A 24,909-nucleotide genomic window follows, 5' to 3' on the forward strand; every position below is an offset into this window, starting at 1 on the left:
ACCTGCTCTGGTTGCTCCTGGAGTGTCCTTTGTGTGGGTTATATGTGCCCGCGTGTTATAGGTGAGCCTTGATTGCCATTGGCACATCAGTAAGTGGGATTGACCCTCAGGCTGACTGGCTGTGGGGTTTGGCCACAGCCACAGCTGATGGGATGTTGTGCTGGGGAGCTTACCACATGGCGCGGAATTCACCCCAGTGGGCTCTGGTGCCTGTTGAGATCGCCCTTTGTGTGGGGCTAACTGGGTGGTGCTCTGCTGTGGTCTGAAGCCAACCTCCAAGTACCATGTTTCCCTGAAAATAAGACCTAGCCAGACAATCAGCTCTAATGCATCTTTTGGAACAAAAATTAATATAAGACCTGGTCTTATTTTACTATATTTTACTATACTATTTTATTTTACTATATTTTACTATAAGACAGGTCTCATTTTACTTATTGTACTATAATATAATATATAATATAATATGTAATATAATATAATATACCTTATGTTACAGTAAAATAAGACCGGTCTTATATTATAGTAAAATAAAACCAGGTCTTATATTAATTTTTGCTCCAAAAGATGCATTAGAGCTGATGGTCTGGCTAGGTCTTATTTTCGGGGAAACACGGCAGTAAGTAGCAGAGCCATGACACAGGCTCCAGAGTCCTTGCTTTTAGACACTCTGCCTTTATGAATGGTTATCAAAGTGTGATCCTCCAAATAGCAGCAAAGAATAGGTGAAAAGTATCGTAAGTGCAAACTATTTGGCCCCACCCCAGAACTACAGAATAAAGTACTCTGAGAGTTGGTCCAGGATTCTGTGTTTTAAGATGATTTCCAGATGATTCCAATACACATAAAAGCGGAGGCCCCTCCTGAATGCTATACAACCTCTTCGTAAAAGTGTACTTCTGAGTCAAAGGGTGTGACTCTTTTAAAGCTCTTGATCCCCAGTGCCAAACCAGCCCCAGGTGGCCTACACAAACTTCCATTCCCAGTGCTACATGTGTCACTTATTGTAATTGTTGGTGATTTGGTCAAAGATCTTCTAACTAGTTTATAGGGTTCTTTAGTTAGAAGAGTTCAAGAATGTGTAAACCTGATGATCACATCTGAAGAGACACAAAATGGTTTAGAAACTGTGCAGAGTGCATTATATGACCTTACTTTCCACAGTTTTCTCAGAGCTGGCATTTAGTGCTACATTTAAGACATCCACGGATTAATTCCAGGGACACATTGGTGAGCATTTAGAGCCGAAAGAGGAAATCTCTTCCATATTAAAGATAGGTTACTAATATACTTAACATTGATTAAACATAGAAAAATCTAGGAAGATTTGTCAAAATGCTGAACCAACTAGCAAATCTAATTAACCTGTAGTCTGGGCTGTGTATAGTGTTTTAATTGGGGTTTAGAGGGTGGGGATGAAGCACATGAAACTGTAATAGCAAAATTACAAAAACACACACATACACACACTTTTCAGAGCAAAAGATGCTGGAATTTCATTAGAGTTGTAAAGGAGGGACCATAAACCTGCAAAATGTAAGAATGATGGAATTAAAGTTATGGCTTTTGCCAGAGAAACCCACCCACCTGGAAGACTAAAGAGATCTTCACTAATTATGAGACATAATGACAAGTCATCTGATAACAAACTTAAAAATATAAATGAATAAGAATGTACAAAAAGAAAGAAGACGGGCAGAAGAAAACACAAGACCAATGCATTTCCTAGGGTAGACTGTCAGTTCATAAACAGCCAGATTGAGCAGATGTCTTCAAAATGTGACAATTATCTTAAAATTAGGTATTATGGTTTCAGTGTTCTAGCCATGTAAAGATACTGGTGAATTAGCTAAAATTTAATATAAATTATATGAAATATGGATACCACCAACCAAATGACCAGCCATGTCAGTCTGCATCTAATCTCTGGAAATCCTGCACTCAACTCAGGCAATGGTCCGTATAAACAAATAGGACCTGGCCATTTCCTGGAGATCAATGAACTCAGATGCTGGCGTCCAGCATAAAACAACCTCTACTCACCGTACACCTCCAGTCATTCCATAGTAGAAATCCACCATTTGTTATCCCAAAATCAAAAGTGGCAAAGACTTATCTCTTGGGCATTCAATATATAAGCTATAAGCCACATAACTAGGTATCCATCATCTCCTAATTGAAAGGGTTAAACTAAAGCAGCAGTTGTGCACATACTGAATCACTGTTTCCTAAATTTTACCATGGTCTTCACAAATCCTACCAACACAGACTCAAACTCTTCCTCTCTGGGTTACTGGAGAGTTAGTGCTTAAACCCCTCACCTGTTGATTAGTCACACGCATCTCTTCTACAGCTAATCTTCATTTACTTTGAAATTTTTATTGATTTTTCATGCATCTGTTTATGTCTTGTTCCACTCTGATTTTGAATTTTATGAATGTAGGGAGATATTCAGGATATTTCTTCGAATCTTCTAGCCAACCATGGGACCATGAACATAAGATATACTACATTTCTTATGCTAATTTTCTTTGGTAAGAGAACTACGGTAGGACAACGGTTCTTTGAGTGACTCACTCAGTGTCCACCTCCATTTCCTTGGTAGGCTAACTGATTATTCTTTTAATCATCAATGATGCCAAAACTTTTAATTTGTATATAAGATACATTCAGTTAAATGGTTAGAAAGAAACTCTGCAGATAGGATGGTACCTACAAGTTAATTTACCACTCAAGAAAATGCAAAATGAAGTCTTAAATTGTGATAATTTTTTGAGAGATAATTTAGAAAAGAATGAGGGATGATCCCTCAGTTTTGAAACTATAAAGTAAGAGTAAGAAGTTCTGGAAGGCAAATCTTGTGATTTCGGCCATTTGTTTATTCCAGGGGTCAACAAAATTTTAGAAAAACTAGCTAAAAAAATTTTCAATTATAGTTGACATACAGTATTATATTAGTTTCAGGTGTACAACATGGTGATTAAATATTTATGTACCTTACAAAGTGATCACCCTGATAAGCCTAGTACCCATCTGACACCACACAGTTACTACAATATTATTGACTATATTCCCTATGCTGTACTTTACATGCCTGTGACTATTTTTATAACTGTCAATTTGTACTTCTCAATCCCTTCCCCTTTCTCACCCAGCTCCCCAAGCCCCCTCCCACCTGGCAACCATCAATATGTTCTCTGCATCTATGAGTCTTTAACAAACTTTATTTGTAAAGGACCACATAAAAGTATTTTAGGCTTTGTGAGCCGTATATTTTCTCACCTCAGCTGTGGTAGGAAGTAGCCAAGGACAATAGTAAACAAGTGGGTGTGGCTACATTTCAGTAAAACCTTTATTTAAAAAAATAGGTGGCAGGCCAGATTTGGCCAGATTTAGCCTTCTGGCTCAGTTCACCAATCCCCGGTATACTCTGCAGGTTTAACACAGTGCTTTTTACCTAGAACCTATGCAGTGAAGATCCTGAATGAATGAGACAAGTTTAAAATTATTTCCAGAACGCTATCTTGACAACTGTAATTGTGAATCACTATTACAGGATATAACCTTGATAATTATAAATGTGAATATCACATACTCAGCTTATGCATGATGCTTTTTGCCTCTTAAAACCTACTGACACAGTAAGTCTCTACTTAAATGCACATGGATATACATATAATACACAGCACAAACTCTGTATTTGTAAGACAAATGCAAACCTAATGAGACAATCAATCAGAAGATCATAATAAAAATGCATGTTGTAAAGCCATTTGCACTTAGTCTTTTTGGATGCTGAATTCCTACTGAATTGAAATGGAAATATCACGAGTATGAGGGGAAAAATGAGGCAAGGTGAGCAATATTATCACCGTATTATTTATCATACACATTAGGACCAAAAATAGTCAGGAAAGAATGAGCATTATGTCATTCTCTCCCAGTCTTTAACCTTGCAAAAGGTTGTTGAGTTCGTCGAGAGGATAACAAGAGTCAATACAAGAGGCTATAAAAATGGAACTACTTCTTACCATGCGACCTCGATAAATTAAGACTTCATAATTATAATAACAAAAGGCCACTTTTGCCTCACTTTAGGATGGTACATATTATTTTATTAAATTTTTCCAAAACTCTTTCTCCCTTTGGCTCTGAGAGGCATGGCTCTGCTGTTGAAAAGCAAAAGACATTTTACGCACAATTTTCCCTCTACTAGAAAGAGGTATATTGTGCCCTTCAGTGAACATAAAATTGATATTATCATCTCTTAGTTTATATCTCACTACTTAACCTTCAGATTAAAAGTTATTGGATTTGAATGACTAAGAAGACATCATGTCACCTTCCCTTCAATGTGGAGAGAGGGGAGTTGGGGGCGAGAGCAGGTACAGTGATAAAAACAGGGGTTTCGGGTCAGTTGACACTTTCTGTCTTTTGACAAGCGACTGTGATGCTGACAATTATTTACTGTTGGATGGATGATAAATCGTGTAATAAATGGTCTACTTTAAGAAACTTTGCTAAAGATGAATCTGTGTTAGGAAGTTAATTTTATTTTGGGTACAGTCCAAAAGGAGCAGTCTGAAAATAGAGATAAAAGAGTTAATTTAAGGAGAGCCTTAGGGTTACTTAGAGACTGTAAAATAGTCTCTCAGAAGGATTATCGAGAACGGAGCTTCCTCCATCCACCTCTACGCAGGGCTCAAAGACACAAGCAAGGCCTCGACACCCCTATACCGTTTAATGTCTACCTTGTACATGAGTCTTCCAATAGCACAAAATGTTTAATAATCACACACTGTATTTTTCAACAAAAGAAACAGCATGCACCTCCTTCTCCTTAAAAACAAATTCATTCTAAGAAGCCGTGTCAATAGGAACAAAGACTTTATTAAAGATGTCCCATCGCAGTTTTGTTCTCTAAAAGAGGTAAGTCAACAGAAGCACAAGCAGTTTATCAGCACTTCCCATGTGACTTCGGAAGATAAACTCATTAGTAACTGGCAAAGGCTAAGGGGAAAATACTGCATATTTTAATCTGAATCAACATATATATCCAATCAAAACAGTGCCTTTTAGTGCTATAAGAGGATGTTTTCTTTAAAACAGCCTTTACAAACAAGGACTTTCCAGAATCAGCCCACCCTTTATTTACTTGTGTCTGTGCGTTCGTTATCATACCACAATAACCCCCATCAGTGACAGGTAAGGAAGGAGCCTGGGTTCTCCTGATGCCCTAGTTTTCACTTCGCGGTCCCACCACTTGGCTAATCATTCAGACTGGATGTCCTGAATCATGGTCTTTCATAGCTCCCACTCCCTGACATTTCCCATTTCCTAATTCAAGACGCCTGTCGACTTCCCAGCAATGCTCTCTCCTCACCCAGGCTCTCCTTTCTCCTCCTGTTTCATTCATTCACAAAGAGTCTGCCCAGGAGCTGCTCTATGTCAGGTTCTGTGCTCTGTGCCGAGGGATCAGGGATGAGAGACGCCCACCTGCCCTCGTGAGGCTTACAGCTGACCCAGGGATTCAAACGTAATCGGAGAGGTGCAGGGCGTCCTCAATTAAATAAGGTGAGGGTTGGGGCTCCGTAACTAGAGTCCGGACCAAGTGCAATAGCCTTGTCACTGCTACTAATTTCACAGGGTTCTTCCTTCTGAGCCAGGCCAGGTCCAACCTTCTAATCAACCTTCACTATACCTCCTCTTGTATGGCCTTTCTTCTCTGCTTAGAAACTTCCCCTGGCTTAGAAATTCCAGCCTCCCCAAAGGGGACCCACTTTAACTTCTAACCACCTCCCGCGACTCCCAGAGCTGCTCTTCAGGCCCTGGGCAAGTTATGCCCCCGGGCTTGCCCAGCCGCACACGTCAGCTTGGTCCCGAATCTCCTTACACAAAGGCATGCACAATACATAGTTCAAGGAAAGAATAGACAAACAAAGGAGGAAGTGAACTTCAACAAACTCGAAGCTAGAGACGAAGTTGATCCGTGCTTTCCAGTGCAGCACATTTATTTGCTCACTTGGAACAAAGCAGAGACCAGTCCAGTATGTGAAACTCTCTCTATCACATTTTCTTGTGAGAGGAAAAAAAGAATGTGGTTGTATTTCTCTGAACCAAATCAAACACAGTATTTAGCAAAGGGTCTCTGGAATGTTACAAGTAACACTTCATAATTACAATAGATTTGAGTTCAAAGACCAAGTGATGAAAAGAAACTTTCTAATATGGGGTTCACTTCCCTATATAAACTTCCTTTCTGAGCCTCCATCTACCACTTGAACTTATATTGCTATTCTACTTTGTCATAAAAGCAGTCACCTTGTAACCCTTTTTATCAAGTAATCTATGCACTACCTAAAAGTACACTAGAGTCCATCAGGCGCGCTATAGGTTTACATCACACAAACACCCCAATTCTGCCTGCTCAGCACCAGCTGTCAATAAAAGCAAGCAATTGCAAAAGAGCAAACTAGGTTCTCTGCCTTCAGAGAACAGATAGGAGCTGGCCAGTTTTGCAAAATAGACTCTTTGCAATCACCAAAGCTAATCTGTCAACAAATTACCATTAAAGTCATACCTCCTAAAAGTTCAAAAAGAGATTTTTCATTAGACAAAAGATGGCAAGTATTTTATTATTATTATTAGCTCGCAGGTCAGGGCTTAAATTTACCTTGTCAAAGCAGCGATGCTTTTGCTTAAAGTCAAGAGGGTACGCTTCACTCATAATGAAATGTGGCATTCGGGTTTCTATTACCACGCTCTCCTATGTACATGGCTCTTTTTACTTTTTTGGTTCCCGTGCCATCTTAATTTTCAATGGAGAGATTAATGACACACAACTGTTTAGTAATTAAAACTTGAAAGAATTTTAGACAAGGCTCACATCACATGTTACATAAATCTTTGAGAACAATATTTTGATGGAAGGCAGGTCTAAACCAACAGAGCAGAGATCTAAGTTTAGCATTCAGGGTGAAATAACCCTTTTTGAGATGTAGTCACCAAAGGAATGGAGAAAAGTGGGAACTTGTTAGTGCTGTGGCTTTTTCATTATTTGTCAGAATTATCTGAATTCCTCTGTCAGTTTTGATTCAATTCGTTAGTATTGTTTTCACTAATATTTCATGGTGTTGATTTCTACAGAATAATTTTTTTTTTAATTTATTGGGGTGACAACTGTTACTAAAATTACATAGATTTCAGGTGTACAATTCTGCCATTACATCATCTATATATCACATTGTGTGTTCACCACCCGGAGTCAGTTCTCCTTCCATCACCATATATTTGATCCCCCTTACCCTCATCTCCCACCCCCCACCCCCTTTACCCTCTGGTAACCACTAAACTATTGTCTGTGTCTGTGAGTTCTTGTTTCTCATTTGTTTGTCTTGTTCTTTTGTTGTTTTTGGTTTATATACCACGTATCAGTGAAATCATATGGTTCTCTGCTTTTTCTGTCTGACTTAATTTCACTTAGCATTATATTCTCAAGATCCATCCATATTGTCACAAATGTTCCTATATCATCTTTTCTTACCGCCGAATAATATTCCATTATTTATATATACCACAACTTCTTTATCCATTCATCTATCGAAGGATATTTTGGTTGTTTCCACGTCTTGGCCACCATAAACAAAGCTGCAATGAACATTGGAGCACACGTGTCTATGTATAAATGTTTTCAGATTTTTTGGGTAGATAACCCAGGAGAGGGATTGCTGGGTCATATGGTAATTCTATTCATAATTTTTTGAGGAACCTCCACACTGCCTTCCATAACGGCTGCACCAGTCTGCATTCCCACCAACAGTGTATGAGGGTTCCTTTTTCTCCACAGCCTCTCCAACACTTGTTACTATTTGTCTTGTTGATGACAGCCATTCTGACTGGGGTGAGGTGATATCTCATTGAGGTTTTTATTTGCATTTCTCTGATGATTAGTGATGTTGAGCATTTTTTCATATGTCTATTTGCCATTTGTATGTCCTTTGGAGAAATGTCTCTTCAGGTCCTCTGCCCATTTTTTAATTGTGTTGTTTGTTTTTCTGTTGTTGAGTTTCATGAGTTCCTTGTATATTGTGGATATTAGCCACTATCAATATTTTCTGTGATATTTGAATTCTGTCCCCCAAAAGCGTGTCTTAGCAGAGCAATTCCTTTAAGATTATAGCTTGGGTTTTCTCCTACCTGTGAAGGAAGGTCCTAGCCTCCATCACAGTGCCTGGTCCCATGAGGGCACTCAGTAAATAGCAGTAAGATCTATGCTCCTTTGCAAAACCTTCTCCTTTAGGACACAGAGATGATGACCATCTCTTCCCTTTCAATGGCATCCAAAGACCCTCCTTTCAGATATAGTCCCTGGCAGCTGCAATGGGAAAGGCCACTAACAGAGTTCCTAAGCAACCTTTTTCAAAGAAAGAAAATGGAAAGGCTAACGTGGCCATTGCTACTCAGTCTTTACACCTGCAGCGCTGCACCTAAGCACCTGGCCTCTGTCTACAGACTGAGAACCAAGGTGAAAGATGGCCCCTGGTATTTCGGTATAGTCCTCCAGAGGCGTATAGGCAAGAAGGAGAAGAAAGGGATGGCTCCCTTCGTAGGAGCGGCCTGCCTATCCAAACAGGGAACGCTCTTCTCCCAGGCATTGTTCTTCACAGGCAGTTCAAGTTGGACATGGTGGCAGAACCACCTCCCTGTTCTGCTCAACACCCACTAGTAATTTCAGTAACCAAAACTAAGTGAAGGAATTTATTGTGCCATTTGGAAAATGAAGAGAAGAATCTTTAATTTTTGTGTACTGATTTATGCGAAAACACGGACACTTAGGTCATTATAATTCCATTTCTCATGTTCAGAGGACCCCGGGGTACATACTCATGATTTCCCCAGCTTCCTCTGATAGTGTATTTTCTACATCCGGGGTGAAGGTACATAACCAGACTTTTCTTGAGTCCTGTTACACTCACCCTGTTCCTCTGCGCTTCTCTCGTCCTCTGTAATGACTCATCTTTTACCTTCTTCAGTGGCTCACTGGCAAAATTCAACCCAATAAATCCGCCTTCTTCCCTTTCATGACTTTTCAGAAGCACCTGATCCTTCCTACCTCTCTTACCACCTTAATTATCATTCAATGTTTTGTCTCTTTTGCAGTATTAACATGAAACACGTACTTTTGGGCTAAAAGGTCCAATTCCTTAAACCAAATGTCAAAAAAGTTATATGAAGTAAATATGGCACTTATCCATACTCTCTAAATAATACATGTTCGAATTCCATATATAGTTTCCTTTTTTTTCTTGTTACTCTCACAGACTATCTCCAAACTTCCCTCCCTCACATAAAATGACAGCCACACCCCAAAACCCACAGCAACCAAAGCCCTTCCTACACTGATTTTCAGATAATAAAACGCCAGGTGGTACCACTACCACCACCACCAAAAAATACCCCAAACCCATCATTAAAAGAAATGTTGTTAAGAAATAGCTGTTTTATTTAACAGCTATTCATTTTTATTGAATAAACATTTTCTAGTATGCATTCTGTTAATTGACCTGACAGCATATGCTGTATATGCAGAAACTTCTAAACATTATGCTCTATGTAATATGCTTATCTGAAAAAGCTCTCATTTGCAGCAATATGGAAATAAAATTCTGCTTTCTAAAATTCAAGACTTTTAAAACGCATTAATCCACACAGTTTATGAAATTGCTTTGGACATTTTAAAATCCTTTCTTTAAGAAAAAGAACTTTAGTAATTGGTAATAGTATTTGTTGCTGAGTTTCATAATGGAGTCCTGCATATCCAGTACAGAACTTTTACAGACATAGAAATGGGGTAGGCATAATAGGAGATAAAAAAGCAGTTATGGTACTGAGTAAAGAATTACTCAATGGCTAAAAGAAAATGTTCGGAAACTCTATCAGATTATATTATTAGAAAACGATTGTTATAATAGTTTCATGGCCTAGACATACGTTCAGCTGAAACATTACAGAGATAATACATTTAGTTTGAGGAAGGAAGACAGTTTGTGAGTGTGTTGGTGGGCTCCCCCATCTAATGGGAGCTCCTCTCCTTGGCTAGCAGCTTTTCAGTGATGATGGCTGGCATCTTGCAGACCAGCATCACCAACTCCACTGCCGGAAGTGCACAAATGAGCAAGGCTGCGGGGTAGGAACTAGGGCCAACTGGACGGCAGCAGGTTCCCTCACTGAAGGAGCAATTTCATCTCTCCCAACGCTTGTTGCCCCTGGAGGAATACTGGCATAGGGTTTTTCAAGAGAAGATGGAAAAGCCAGACTTTCCCCATTTTCTAGGTTATCAACTATGTAATTTTTTTAAAACAATGCTGTTTGGACACAATTTAGTCAACCTATGGACCAAACCCAGCAGAGAAGTCACTCACTTCACAGCGACTCTTGTGAAAGCTGGTTCCCATTATGAAAGAGCACTTGCTATCATGTGTAATTATCTCTGATAATATGGATCAAACATAGAAAGGCTTGAATTTATTTATTTTTAATCCTGGCACTAGGTAAAAATTCTCCCTATATCATCAATGATTGTACTGGTGCAACTGGAAAATCTTATAACATTCCGTTTCACAGACAGCATAATTAACTCATTTTTATACCAACCCCTTTTAAGCCACATCTTTTTGTTCCATGGACTTCTAACATATTTTACAGTTCTAATTCTCTTCCACTGTCCTACATTAATCAAAGCTATAACCCCTGTTGTCTTTGTACTACAGAATCAGAATGTGCCCCTGGCGAGGAATGGGGGAAAAGTCAACAGGAATTAAATTTCAGTGCAACTGTTTACTCAACTGTGGCCTGCAGTTATTGAAATTTTATCCGTGGTTTTGTGTGACTACAGCAGTAATGAATTCAGCATGGCTGTGATTTTCTCACTGCTGGTATTCTCACTTCAAGTAAAAACCTGTAGAATGAAAATTAGGAAAATGACCCAAGTCCATCATGCTGACGCTCAGATTTTCCAAACTGTTTAATTGTTGCAGTTTCAGTCTGGAAGGAAACTCTGATAACTTCAATCCTGTGAAAGTTCCTGAATCCTGTAGTTTTTTTCTTATTTCATGTACAGATTTTCTTTTCCCCCAACAACCTGTTAAAAGCCTCATCATATACTTAGGGGAGTCAAACAGCTGTCAGTATTTTATTTTAAAAGACCAAAAAGGCCTGCCAACCACAATATGTGGGGTTTTAGCCACAATGAGAGACTGAACTGCTCTCTTTCCTCCTAAAACATATCAATGGAAAATATAAACAAATTTGTTATAAAAATATTCAAAAACGGTTTCGAAGTACAATGCAAAGGTACTGACCTTTATACCAACAACCCTTAACAATGTATTTCCCAAAGTGGTCACAGTCAAAGGGGGAGATGAGAATAATTTTGCTATGGATGCTGTTAAAGGAGATGTTGTTAAAATGCACTTTTATAACTTTCTTCTGTGAGGTCAATTTGTCACTGCTGTTATGGGGATAGCTGTAGGGCTGTGTGTGTGTGAGAGAGAGAGAGAGACAGAGGGAGACAGAGAAAGAGATACATGTAAAGTTTTGGGCTGGATTACAACTTTGAGATAGTGAAGGTTTTCAGTTCTTCAAATAAAATTTAATTAATGCACCCTAAATGTAAACTACCTGGGACTCATACCACAGTGGTCAATAGCCCCACCTCAGTTACTCCATAAAGAAACAGTTGACCTTGGCCTCTGTACGCTAAGGGCATAAAAAAATGGCACTCCGAAATACCATCCATTTACTCTCAATATAAACCATAAACATCTGTGAACAGCACGTCAAGAAACACATGTACAAATACAGCGACGCCCTTCTACCTCTTGCCGATAGACGGGTTTTGGTAATAATCTCATTGGTTAGAATTAGGCCATTTGCACTGACTTAAATGCACAATGTTTACACTTCGCACACATCGTCAATTCCAGCCGAAGGTGCAGGCACAAATGGTTTGGGCTGCCGATGAGAGAGAGCAAATCACTTAAAGTCCTGGAATTAAGACCTTCGCTTATCTCTTAGTTTCCTTTTCTTTCTCTCTGACAGGTTTTATAGTCTCATGTCTGTTCCACCAATTTCTAATAGACTAACAATCCACTGAGTCCTTATATCTTAAAAAATTCTTAGCAAGGAGAAAATAAAATATACTTTAGAGCCTGTCATAGGCTACGTCCGTAATATACAAAGGGATTTCCTTTGCTTCTTTGATGCAGATTCCAAGAAAATGTTTGATGTTTGCCGTTCTCTTCCCTCACTCCCCAACAATGTCTGTTTCTTGCAGAAAGGCCCAAAGATGCACCATTCTTTTTTCACTTTTGTCCAAATGGCACCATAACTATGTATTGACCAAATTAATCGAGGACTAATATGGAACAAAACCCATGTATTATCATTAATGAAAACTAATACTATATCCTGATTCCATGAGAGGTTGGAAAAACAATGCCTGTCTTCAGGAAAATGCTATTTACTTATTTAAATTTTCATCAATACTTAAGCTATCCAAAACCATTTTCTGGGTCACTTTACCATTTGGAAATATTTTACCTGTCACTCACAGGTACCCATTTACATGCCTACCAAAGAACACAACAGGAATGAGTGTGTCACAATTTATGTGCATTTGGGAAGCCACCAAGCAGAGACAATGGAAAACATCACTAGGATTCTGCCACATCCCAGCAGCCACGTGTCTACAAGAACCACGTGCTGGCAGCCCATACCCGTCTCCTCCAGGTAGCAGGCACCCATTTCTCACACCCATGCCTGTGTTATTGCTGTTTGCACTGCTATTCACCAATTCTGCCTGTATCTCTCTGTTTCTACTCTCCTTATTCACTTACTGTTTTCTCTATTATATCTCTTATTTTCTTTTCTCTCATCCTTTATTTTGTTTTCTTCTTCCTAAGGCTTAATAAGTCAGTTATCTTTTTTTTTTTAATTAAAGCATTGTGTACCATTTCTCCAAAAGTTAATTTTATTCCAAATAGTTCAACTGTACTCTGACACACAGGGGGCTGGGAGGGAGGCCAGGGGTCCACTCAATCTCCTTCTCAACAACCACTCCCCAAGACGGGGTTTCCAAGACTTCCAACTGCCAACGGCTTCAGAATTAGTCTCTTGAGCCAACCACGGGGGGCCTAGCACACTGGTCACTTAAAAGATGCTGCTTACAGTCAGAAAGAGAGTCAGGAAAGCACAGAAATTTCACAATGGTTAAATGTCATGTGATTGGCGCGGACCACGCTCCATGCCTGGCCCAGACCTCAGTACCTGCTGCTGCTGCGCGTGGGCCAGATCGGCCGCCCCCACGTCCACGGCCGGCGTCTCCCCGTTGGACCGCCCTTCTCGAAGACTGCCACACTCTAGTAAGTGGTTGCCACTGCTCGACCCATTCTGGATGGCTGAACCGTTACTTTTTGCCTCAGGCCCAGATTCTTGCATCATGACTCAATAACCTGATAGATGGATGTTTAGGAGGGAGCGGGGGAGAAAGAAAAAAGGAAAAAAGCAGCTGTTAAAACAGTTGTTGTACATAAGGAGAAGGACCCTGCTTTAAATATTGCCAAAAATCTGTAAACAGTTGTCATTTTCTTTCACTCAATCTATCCCTCATTCGTTGTCCAGTTCCATGGTTTTTGAGTATGAAACTGTCAGTCCAAATTCAAGTTTTAGTAGTAATGTTTTAATTACGCTCTCTTTTTCCCCTTTGGAAAAAAATTAATATTTTCAGGTGAACCTGTGATTTACGGTTAAATTTCCATGATCGTATCTGGATATTTTGCTTGAAAACCATTAAGTCATTTTATACAGCATATTAGGTATAAGGTTAAATTTTAGTGCGTGTGCAGACTGTGTGGTGATGCTACACTCAAGGAAATACTCTCCAATTTAAGTCTATCCAGAGATGACACACTACCAGAGGCCCCCTGAGGTAATTTGTGTTGAAAACCCTTACAGTCAAAAAACCAAAAAGCATTTTAAAGATTTGTACTCCTGGGACTCACTCAGGTACCGAAACTCTTCAAAACTGGCCATTACAATAATACAGGCCACTTTTAGAAAGGAAAAAAAAAAAAAGTCCCCACTTTTCAGAAGCTAAATAAATTCAGACTCTGATCTCTGTCTTACAGTTAAAATTGTCCTGAGAAATCCCATTCAAGGTTATGTGTATCTCATGTGGGATTACTAACCTCCAGTGTAAGATCTGAAAGCTCTGGGCCTTCTGGTATTTGTTTTGGAGAAAATCTTACCCAGGTAGACTGAAGAAAAGGTCTGCATTTGAAAGTACTAAACATCTAATAGTATTATATATGTTGCACAAGATGAGTAGCTACTGGTAGATAATATCACCTGCGTAAATACATTTCACATTCCACCTTGTCCCTCTCTAGGTACAAAACCCATATCCCAGGGTGCCAATTCAGCTCTTGGCAAAGGTGTCCAATTAAGACAATAGATAATATTTGCGAATGTCAACTGTCACCATCTATGTATCACCAGTGTCACACCAGGCCGCACTACAGCTGATTCACAGATATTCTCCCATTCAGTTCTCATGACAATTGCTACCCCCCATTTGAAGATAAGAAAACCAGGCTCCAAGAGAGTTCTCAATTCGCCCAGTAAGTATCACACACAGCTAGGAATGGTGGAGTCAGGATAGGAACAAGTTCAGTCTCACGTCAGAGTTCTTAACCACGTGTTTTCTTAAAGTTGAGGTCCAGTGGGGGATAAACAATGAAAATGGCAGGTCAGGGTCATACTCCCAGTTCACAGAGTAGGACTTCAAAAAGGAAAAACAATCGTCACTACAGAAGGTGACGGTTCCAACCGGAAAGCTGAGAAATGTCTGAATAATTAAGACTTCAATGTGAAATACCAATCACAGATAAAAGGTCAGACAAAATGGAAAGACATACACATAACCAGTGGTACAGATTTTCTCCCCACACATGAAATATGTGACTACATGGAAATTTAAACACTGAACATTTTAGAGGAGGATGTCTTCTTGCTAGAAATTGGTTTAAGTCTCTTTTCTGTAGATTTGCACAAAAAGCAAATGGAAGAAATAAAAGCAGAAAAAAAATCACATCTTTCTTCATTTCCTTTTAGTGCATAGTATGATCCAGCTTAAGTACAAACTTCATAAACCCAGAAGACATATTTTTTTAAGTTAATCCAATACTGAAGGGGATTAAGAATGGCATTTTTTGTTAACAGGTGGGAAACAAACTCAGAAGCAACAGCTGATTCACTCTTGTCTCTCTAGATCAGACTTTCCAGTAATTATAGTCCTTTAACAGTTGTATTCATAGCTTTACCGTCTGCAGAGTAGAGAATCTATAAAAAAACAACTAAAACTTTCTCTAAGATATAAGAACCAGGCAAGGCAAGTAACTTGTTCATCACCACAACAGGGAATCAATTTGTGAAATTTAGGTATTTCTTTTCCCAATGTTTCAGTTTCTGTTTCACAAACTTGAACTTTGTACAGAAGCTAAGGAAAAGGTGTTTAGGTATTTGAGGGAGGGAACAGTTGTTTTAGAGTAACTAGCAAGAAAAGCCACACAGTTACTCAGATATGTAACAAACATACCTAAAGAAAAACCAAAAAGTTATTATGCGTATTTTTTACCTTCTGGAAAGCCTATCTCTATCAGGAAATGGATCCCCAAAAGACAAAAACATTGCCTATACATAAAATCTGCACCTGCCCTCAGCATGGGGTACACTGAGCCAAATATCCTGTCCTCCTGGACAGGCAGAGCTGCAGGCTGTCAAACCATGTGACCATGATGACTCCAGACCCCCAAACAGGTGTCCTGAGAGACTGGCCCCGCGGCTGTTTCCTGGGTGTGACACCCCCACGTGGTGTGGCGGGTGAGGAACAACCATCTCCAGGCCACAACTCGGTGAGAAGGCTTTGCTCCACGCAGCTCCAGAGGAGATTGCCAAGTGCTCGGGCACAAGCTTTCAGGCAGCTCGCCAAGCAGCTTGGCTCGTCAATCGGGTTTGCAAGAGTGTAGGCTCTGGGACCAAACTGCATAAAGGATTATTTTGGTCTGAGGATGTCCTTAATTAGTCAAGTGCTAACAGTAGTATGTAGGTTGGAAGATTTAAAATTTCCCATAGTCTCCCACACCAATCAGGAGGGAAAAGCTTTTTGAAAATCACATGTGTAAAAAAATTAGGAGTGTCGATGTCTAAGAATATTTCTAGCAATATCTGGGTAGGCAACATTTCTTTCTATGGAACATTACAAACCATTTAATAAGTCATTTAATAAACTACAAAGCCCTCTGATATACTTTTCAAACTCATAACATGTCGATGAGAGAGAAAAGGCCGATGATGTGATCCCCAACTTACACATAAGGCGACGACAGCTTCGTGGGTGAAAGAACATGCAGCCAAAATCATCCCCCACTTCAGATATGAGCTTGTCCATTCAATAAATAGCGGAGAATTTCCAAATTGCAAAGTCCTGTGCGAGGTGGTCAATTAGTAAACCAACAGAAAGAAAACTAAGTAATTCCAGAAAATACGATAATGACGGTGACAGGTGGACAAATAAAAACATGTAAGATGCAAAGACGAAAGTGTCAGCATTCATTAGCAAACAACTGCATATGTCTTTTTCTATTGAGTTTTACAATTGTAGAGTCATCTGAAAGCAAGTCCATGTGTACAAGAGGCATGTGTGTTCTCTAACCTAGGACACTGACCCTCTCTTCTGAGAGGGAGCTTGTCCCTGGCACTCCGTTTGTATAATATAAACTCCCTTCCCTCTGGGACTCCCTGTAAGCACTGAACTGCTTTGCTCCATGACAAACTGAGAACAAGAAAGGATGCACAGCCGTCCAGAAGACCTGGATTGACATGAGGCATGGCAGCTGGAGGCCACGGCCACCCCAGACCCACTAACGAGTCCTTTCTCCAGAAACAAAGCCACGCCTTCCTCTGGCTTACTGAATGGCTTCTCTGAGTGAGCTTAGCCAGTTTAAATCACGTCTGATCTATTCAGTACAAACGCTGTATTGTATTTGTATTGAGTGGATCGATCGTATGCGATCACCCTACAAAGGCCGATGCTACACAGAAGTCAGAAAGCTTATGGAAGCCAAGACGGCCCACTTCTCATCTTGCTTGGAAACATTATACAGCTTCTGATTTCAAAAGATCGATGTTTGTGCTGGAGGGACTTATAGAAAAGGATAAGAGCTGAGTTTAGCATGCTTATTTATTGTCACTGCCAACAGAACTGCTCTCGGGAAGTATTCTGGAAAATTCATAATGTCCAGGCCAATGTATTTATAGTAAATTAAAGCAATGTTTTATTATTATGATTATTCCCTTGGTTACAGTGTTGATACTGAAAATTTAGGGAAAATAAAGCCCTTGTTGTCATGCTTGTGAAGGATTTTAAGCTAACAAAAAGTTCAGTCTTGATTCCAGGGCAGTTAATTAAGGTTGACCAAGTCAGGCAGAAGTAAATTAACTTGGCTGATCAATTATTTATATGAAGCAGAATAAATGCCCTTAAAGAACTTGGTCTGTTCATGAAAGGATGTGTAAATTAAACTAAACATACTTTTGTAAAATGTACTTCCACTTCTGTGGGGAGGAGAGAAGAAAAGTTAACTGTGAAATCACTTTTAGGAAAATGATTAGTGATTACACAGTCCTCCCCCATCCAAAAGGAAAAATCCCCTTTCTCATTATTCATTCACGGGCAAGGAAAGAAGGGAAATGGCATGTAATTGTGAAGAGATAACAGCTCTTAGAAGGAAGGAAGGAAGGAAGGAAGGAAGGAAGGAAGGAAGGAAGGAAGGAAGGAAGAAAGGAAAGAAGGAGGAGGGAGGGAGGGAGGGAGGGAGGGAGGGAGGAAGGGAAGGATTAGGAAGGAGAAGGAGGGAGGGAGGGAGGGAGGGAGGGAGGGAGGGAGGGAAGGAAGGAAGGAGGGAAGGAAGGAAGGAAGGAAGGAGGGAGGGAGGGAAGGAGGGAGGGAGGGAGGGAGGGAAGGAAGGAAGGAGGGAAGGAAGGAAGGAAGGAAGGAAGGAGGGAGGGAGGGAGGGAAGAGGGAATGCAGAGGAGAGAGGAAGAGGAGAGACAGAGGGAGGGAGGAAGGAAAGGAGGGAGGAAAGGAGGGAGGAGGAATGAGAGTGGGTAAAGAGGGAAGGAGGGGAGAGGAGGGAGGAATGAGAGGAACTCTAAGAATAGAGCGACTGTGAATTTCTATATTTTAGAAACACTGAACATGTGGCTGTTACTTCGTCATCAGTTATACTCCGTGCAGAATTTATAGACTGGACAAGAAGGAGGGTGGGAGTCTGGCAAGCTCTTGTTCTAAAATAAGTGCTCTTGGAATTACTCATGTTGCATCATGAAGATTCAAAATCCTTAACGATCATGTTCATGCCAGTCAGGAAATAAGAAGAAAAACTTGTCTGTATTAAGACACACAGCACACATTTACATCTGGGTCTCATCAGGTCAATGAACTGGTTCCCTTTAAATGTGCAAAAAGTATACCCGGTAGCACAATACTTGCAAAGGAGTTCTAAGGAGCAAGGTGCCTGCCGCTAAGGAGATCCACTGCCCCATCTCAGGCAAACAGCAGGCAGCCTGGGACAGGAAACCAGCCCTGTACTCCTACTCCTCTCGTGGGTGTTACCCCATTCAAAACAGAAGGAACTCAAGCTCCAGAAAGCATCAGAGGAAAGTCAGAGCCTCTCAGTCGGCAGAGTGCTGCAACAGCCGACACGGCACATTTCTGAGCCTCTGGCACATGTTTTCAACTCTTCACCGGGCAAGATGCAACTGGAGCAGGTGGTAGTGACAAGATGAAGGGCTGGTGGAGGGGGTTACAAGTGAAACCCAGGGGTTGAGGAAGTGGGTAAAGAAAGGGCGTGATGGAGGGGCCAAAACTGGTCCCAAGATGATGAAGCACTGTCTATAGGTGGGGGTTTCATAACATACTCGTAGAGACAAAAAGGGGGGAGAACCAAACAAGAGAAACAATAACAACAGCTGATTATTTTCTCATCTGAGATCACTTCCGCAAGTTGTAGGGGAACCCTTCAACACCACCATCTGTCTGTCCACTGCCCCCAGTGGCAGGGGTCTCATTTCATGGAAAGACCATCCAAGAGCCAAGTTTCGGAAGCCAGTGTTCTGACTGTGTTATGAAGGCGCCATCCTCCAATACCAAATTTTCATAATTATAACAGAAAGGCGTAAATTTTCTAATGCATGGCAGTTCAAAAAGTAATCAAGAGAATGAGCCGGAGGGCTATTTTAATGTGTGCAAAGCTAGTGACCCACAGTCAATGGGAGATAAGCTACAGTGAATGCAAAGTACTCCACACGGAAGTCCTGGTCTGATGAGGGACGGCTGAAATTAACACCCAATTAATTTCCGAATTGACAAACAAATGAAACCCATAAATCTACTTTCTCATTAATTTTCTTGTGGTATAATTTAAAGCAGTAATATGAGGGCAAAAACTGAGCATTATCCATCATAAATATCAAAAAGATAGCACTGTAACACCATAAATTATGCATATTACCTGTTGTTAAAAATGATTTATGCATTATCAACTTTATTGTACACTGTAGATATCTAGATCTATGTTTAAAAATCTGGAATTTCATTTAGCACTTAGGAAGAAAAAGTTCAGAGGCAATGAAATTGTCAAAAACATGTTTTTTAAAAAAAGTGGTCAGTTATTTAGCCATAGGCCAGCAGAGCAAAACTGGAGTCTTCCCAGAGGTGGATTAGCAGAGGTGAGAATGTGGCGGAGCTGACGATGGGCCGGCCTCCCAAGCAGAGGGGAAGCAAAGCAGCTGCAGGAGCGATTCAGCTCTCCTGCCATCAGGAATGAAGGACACACAGGGCTGGTGCAGGAGAGGACTCTGCAGGGGCTGGAGTGCCTGGGTGCATCTCACACCACACAGCCAGGCGGGGAGCACCTCCAGCTCAGGGGCTCAGTGACACTGCAACCATGCTCACCGTTCACAGTGTAATGGGGTAGCTCTCTCACCTTTATAATTCAAAGGAGGGAAGAAAACAACTAGGAACTGATTTGTATTTATCAATTAAACCAGAAGTACTTTACCAATTAAATGGAAGAAGAAGCATTCAGATTAAATGATTTCCTTCACCTCCATTTGTTTAATAAGAATTTTATTATATTATATATATATTTATTATTAGTTTCAGGTGTACAAAACAATGTAATAGTAAAAAACACCTCGAACTTTACTTTCAGGCACATCTTGCACGTAATAGGAATTTAATACATAGTTGTTGGATTTTTAACTAAGTGATTCAAGTCTAACGTCACAATTACATGAGATCGAGGGCTTGTGTTGGCCACTACCTTTTATGTTGCTACTTTTAAATAGTCTATTTCCTGTACTTCTTTGGAATGACTAGCCATTTTGGAGTTCTGAAACTCAGAAAATAACACAAGCCATTAAATCATTTTAAGTCTTAATAGAAGTAGGATTGTCTCCGTCGTTGAAAATTTAAAGGTAAGCAACCAAGGAGCAAGTCCACCGAAACCCGTGGTGAATATTTAATATACAAAAGAACGATTCGGATACACTGTAAGTGGTAAAGAATAGGATATTTAACTTTCTCTGTAACCCATGACTCAGCATACAGTTAGAGGGAGAGGGTAGTGATAAAATAATGTTGCTAAGGAAAAGATGGCTTCGCTTCTCCACCAGGCTTTCGAAGTGAAGACAGGAGACTTCATATTTCCAAGGAAAAGGCACTTCTGAATTCCACTGCCAGGGCAGTAATGCTGTTCAGAGAAACTAGATGTCTCAGTCTTGTGATCTGCCTTAAAACCAAACTTTCCTGGATGCTGCAATCTTTATAGGACATCAATAAGTACAGATAGCAAGCATCCACCCTCGTAAAAATTACAGAGGTCTAATTTTTATTTTTAGAATCTCGACTACTGTTGGTCTTGTTTTCCTTCTCTCCCAGTAGACAAGAGCTTGAGTGCTGTAATCATAGCAACTGTGGACTAACCACTGAAGTTAGAAAGGAGCCGCTCTAGGAAACAGAAGTACAAAGGAGAACGCATACCCACTCCCAGGCATATTAGTCCAGACAAGCTCAAAGAATTAAACAGAGACCGAAAAGGAGCTTTGCCAATCCACTGCTAGGCTGTTTACTTTGCCATAAGGAAGCCTCTGAAGCTTAGGGTACGACAGGGCCAGGTGTTCTGGGGTGCTTAATTAAAATGCATTTTTACAGAACAAAAAAATGTTAAGTTTGAGAACTAACAAAGCCGGCTGAACTTTAATCATTTGAACATTCAAGCAGTTGAACTCTCACAAATAGCCTGGTGGAATAAGTGAGCAACGATCAGTTCAGAATATTTATTCCTTCATTTCCATATGTTATACAGTTTACTCTATGAATATGGGGCCAGGTTTCCGCCTCAGTGAACGACGGGTGCAATGACACACTCGGCGTCCCTCCCGTGTGGCCCCGGCCCCTGAACACCAGTGGCCAGTGAACTCTGTGTTCACAGCATCATGGCCACGTAGTGAACGCGCCCATCAGAAGTCTGTTGCTTGCACTTCTCCACTGTGTGAAAGGGACGATTATTTAATCTCTTCCTTTAAAAACTCTAATACCCATACATGTACCCCTCCCCGCCCCCGCCAAAGGTGCTCTTACAGATGGATTAGCAGGATTTTTCTGATGTAAAAGCCACACTTTGTTGAAGGTCATGACCTCCCAACCTCCACCCTCACCCTTGTCTGTGTTGTAGCCCTGCAATTTACAGCAAATGCTAGCAGACCATGCTTAGTATTGAAACACAATGCAAATTCAGAAAGAGCAACAAACAGTAAGTAAAAAAAAAACAAAAAACAAAGATGATATGATTCGAGTTCCCTCTCTTGTTGGCAAAACATGACAAAAGACAGGCTAATGTTTTGTCTTATCTAATGTGGCTCCAAGGGACAAGAGTCACACATGGAGCTGAATAAAGAGACACAATTTCTGCTTTACTGAACTAGACATGATACAGTGCATAGACTCATTGTAAAATGAGACAGGTAGGAGTAGCAGTTGAGACCAAAAACTGTAGCTTTTAAAAATATGTAGCGTATATTAATTGTATAATTTCCGCCTAGTTAAGATGTCTCCATTTATACGACACAGGATTTATTCAGAAAACATCCAACGAAAAGTTAATCTTCCCTTTTCAAACTGGACAAAGTACATGCATCACACAGGGTCACATGCAGTCTACAGAACAACATACAACGCACCCACAACACAAAACCCAAGGACTGTACCTGCCAAAGGTGACTGACTTGTTCATAGCACTAGGCTTCCCTCCCAGACCTTCTAAGTCCTTGATCGCTCCACAAAGAGTTTTCTAGCCATCTGACGTTCTACGACTGAGCTAGTGGCCTTTCAGGAGAGCTCTCTCCCTTCTGAAAAAAGCAAACAACTGCATAGATATCATTACACTAAGGAAATCTCTTAGAAAAACCAAACAACTTGCTAATCTCTCAGCCCCTTCATCCAAGCAAAAGATAAGAAAAGCAAACCTAAGTCTGTTTCAACCACATTCCAGGGACAAGTTCCCCTTTTTCATTCTTTATCAAAATTCTAGCATATAAGTTATTTTTTTTTCCGTGTGTTTTTTTAAACAGACCTTGCAGGATAAACTGCTGCTCACACCCGCAAACAAAGCAATATTTGTTTAATAACGATTGCTGCCATGGGTACAGTAAACAAGGGGCCCAGCATTTGTGTTTATGAACAAACACATCATCTTACAAGAGCAATTTAACATTAACCAGGTGGAATAATCAACAGATTTCATAGGTGACACCAGGGGCAGGACTAATGTAAACAGAACTAGGGAGGAGAAAGGGGCCTCTTTGGGAATCAAGGTCGAGGTAAATGCATTACAGAATAAACAGCTGCCATGAAAGCAAGATAAACAAACAGTCATTCTTCTGACATTTAGAGAGGCAGGAAGGTTGTATGTTACATAGATCAGCTGCTGACCACCATGAAATCAAACCAGTTGCAGACCAGGCCTGCTTGTTTGCACAATGCCATGCATGTTTGCTTATAAACAACAATTTGCTGTTACCAACCTTGCATTACTCATCATCATAGAAGCCAGAGCGAATCAAGTGAAATCCGGTTAACTCTTTACTGGTGACATTACTTAGAAACACAAAAGCATGGCCCTCCTATAAGAAAAAAGAGGTCACCCCCAAATGAGGCAAAGAGAGCTCAGTCAACACCTGGCTTGTATATAAAAATAAAGTATCCACATGGTTTAAACTGCTAAAGGTTGATTTGGTAGCAGCTTTAAAAGGCTGTAATGTTTTCATGCTTGAGTAACTGTGCATTCATTTTCTGGGCCCTTTTATCAATGAAATATATAGGTCACACACAATTCGGATTTTGAATGTTTTATCTAGAAGGTTTGAAAATTCTGATTTTCCTTCCTCCCTGAGTTTCTTGTTCCCAGACACCTTTAAAGTGCACTGGGTCCACAAACAAGTAGATTTGTGCATTCTCAACCACCCTGCAAAAATAAAACTGTATCACGTCATGATTTTGACCTTAAAAAAGATTATATTAAAAAAATTAATCAGTAGATGTTACATCTAACCACTAAGGAGTTCATTCCGTCAGCTTATCAAAGACATCTTATGTTTTCAAAGCCAAGAGTGAATAATAAGTGCAGAAAAAAAAATGTTATGAACAAATGTTTTATTTTCAAAATTTTGTTTCCTGTGTACTAACATGTAAAACAGTTGATTGTATGAGAAAATTATCATGCCTTGTCAGAGATACTATATTTAGGTATATAATTTGCAATTAAACTATTAGTTTGAATCTATTTTACAGATACTTTAACATTATTAAACTACTTAATTTTGATATGTGTGAATAACATCCTTCCATTACTTAAAATTTAATAAGCAAAACATACTGGAAAAACAGTTTGGTAATTTCTATTTGATAATTATCTCATAATCAGTTAATTAATTTTTTAAATTCTGTTACGTCAGAGCAAAGTACAGCAAAACACTGTCTACTGGATATCCAACGCCAAATTTGAAAATGAAATTAAAACAAATAAAGGTAGACCTCAGAGGATTCTGGCAATTACATTAGTAACAATCAAATTATTTGAATTTCCAACTGTCGAAAAGAAACATAATAAAATTTTAGTGGTCGCCGCACTCACCCTTGATCTCCATGGACCTGGTTCCACTATAAACTTCTTAACCCTCTCTGGCTGCACTTGTTCCCATCTCCGGCTCCCATGATCTAACTTTGTTCTGCTACCCTAAAGTCACAAAGTAATAAGAGTGTTTTTTCTTTTGTGTTTTTGTTTGTTTTGTTGTGCTGTGGTTTGTTTCCTAAGTCCCTTCCTACTGACAGGCTCCTTTCCCCAAACCAACATAGCCCCAAAACCTCAACGATGTCTGGAGAAAAATTTTCCACACAGCATTTAGTGCCCTTGTAGAAGGGAATTTCTCGGGCCTGTGGACCTGTTACCACCTTCCAGGCACAGGGAGGGGACAGTGGGACCTCTCCCTTTTCTGCCCTCCAAAGCCCTGCAGGGCTCAAGCAGTTCTACCTCAGAGCAGAAAACTCAGCCTTCTCAAGTCTCAATGATGATGCAAATTTGGCTGCTGGAACAACCATAGAGAACAAAACATAGAGATTTCCTCAGATGCTTTGGGATCCGGGCATTCTTGAATTCCATGCTCTCGAGCCTTGTGCTTTCAGACAAGATGACTAGGAGACAAAGTGAAGTGCCTTACTCAGTGTGCCAG

At 40.2% G+C, this 24,909-nt stretch overlaps 1 protein-coding gene across 7 annotated transcripts in view; it reads right to left on the reverse strand.

Annotated features, from left to right (window-relative positions):
- FOXP1 (forkhead box P1) overlaps positions 1-24,909 on the reverse strand; it is a 564,989-nt gene that overhangs the window by 205,317 nt on the left and 334,763 nt on the right. For 4 of the 7 annotated variants that reach the window (XM_033131911.1, XM_033131909.1, XM_033131905.1 and 1 more), the window contains one exon: positions 13,327-13,511. In XM_033131911.1, the coding sequence (XP_032987802.1) occupies positions 13,327-13,500 (174 nt within the window). In that variant the 5' untranslated portion in view covers positions 13,501-13,511. Of the gene's footprint in view, positions 1-13,326; positions 13,512-24,909 lie in introns of those variants that run through there. The other 3 variants (XM_033131910.1, XM_033131907.1, XM_033131908.1) reach the window with 1 other exon arrangement.

The sequence above is a fragment of the Rhinolophus ferrumequinum genome, chromosome 17 (assembly GCF_004115265.2).
Source record: "Rhinolophus ferrumequinum isolate MPI-CBG mRhiFer1 chromosome 17, mRhiFer1_v1.p, whole genome shotgun sequence".
Classification (NCBI taxonomy): domain Eukaryota; kingdom Metazoa; phylum Chordata; class Mammalia; order Chiroptera; family Rhinolophidae; genus Rhinolophus; species Rhinolophus ferrumequinum.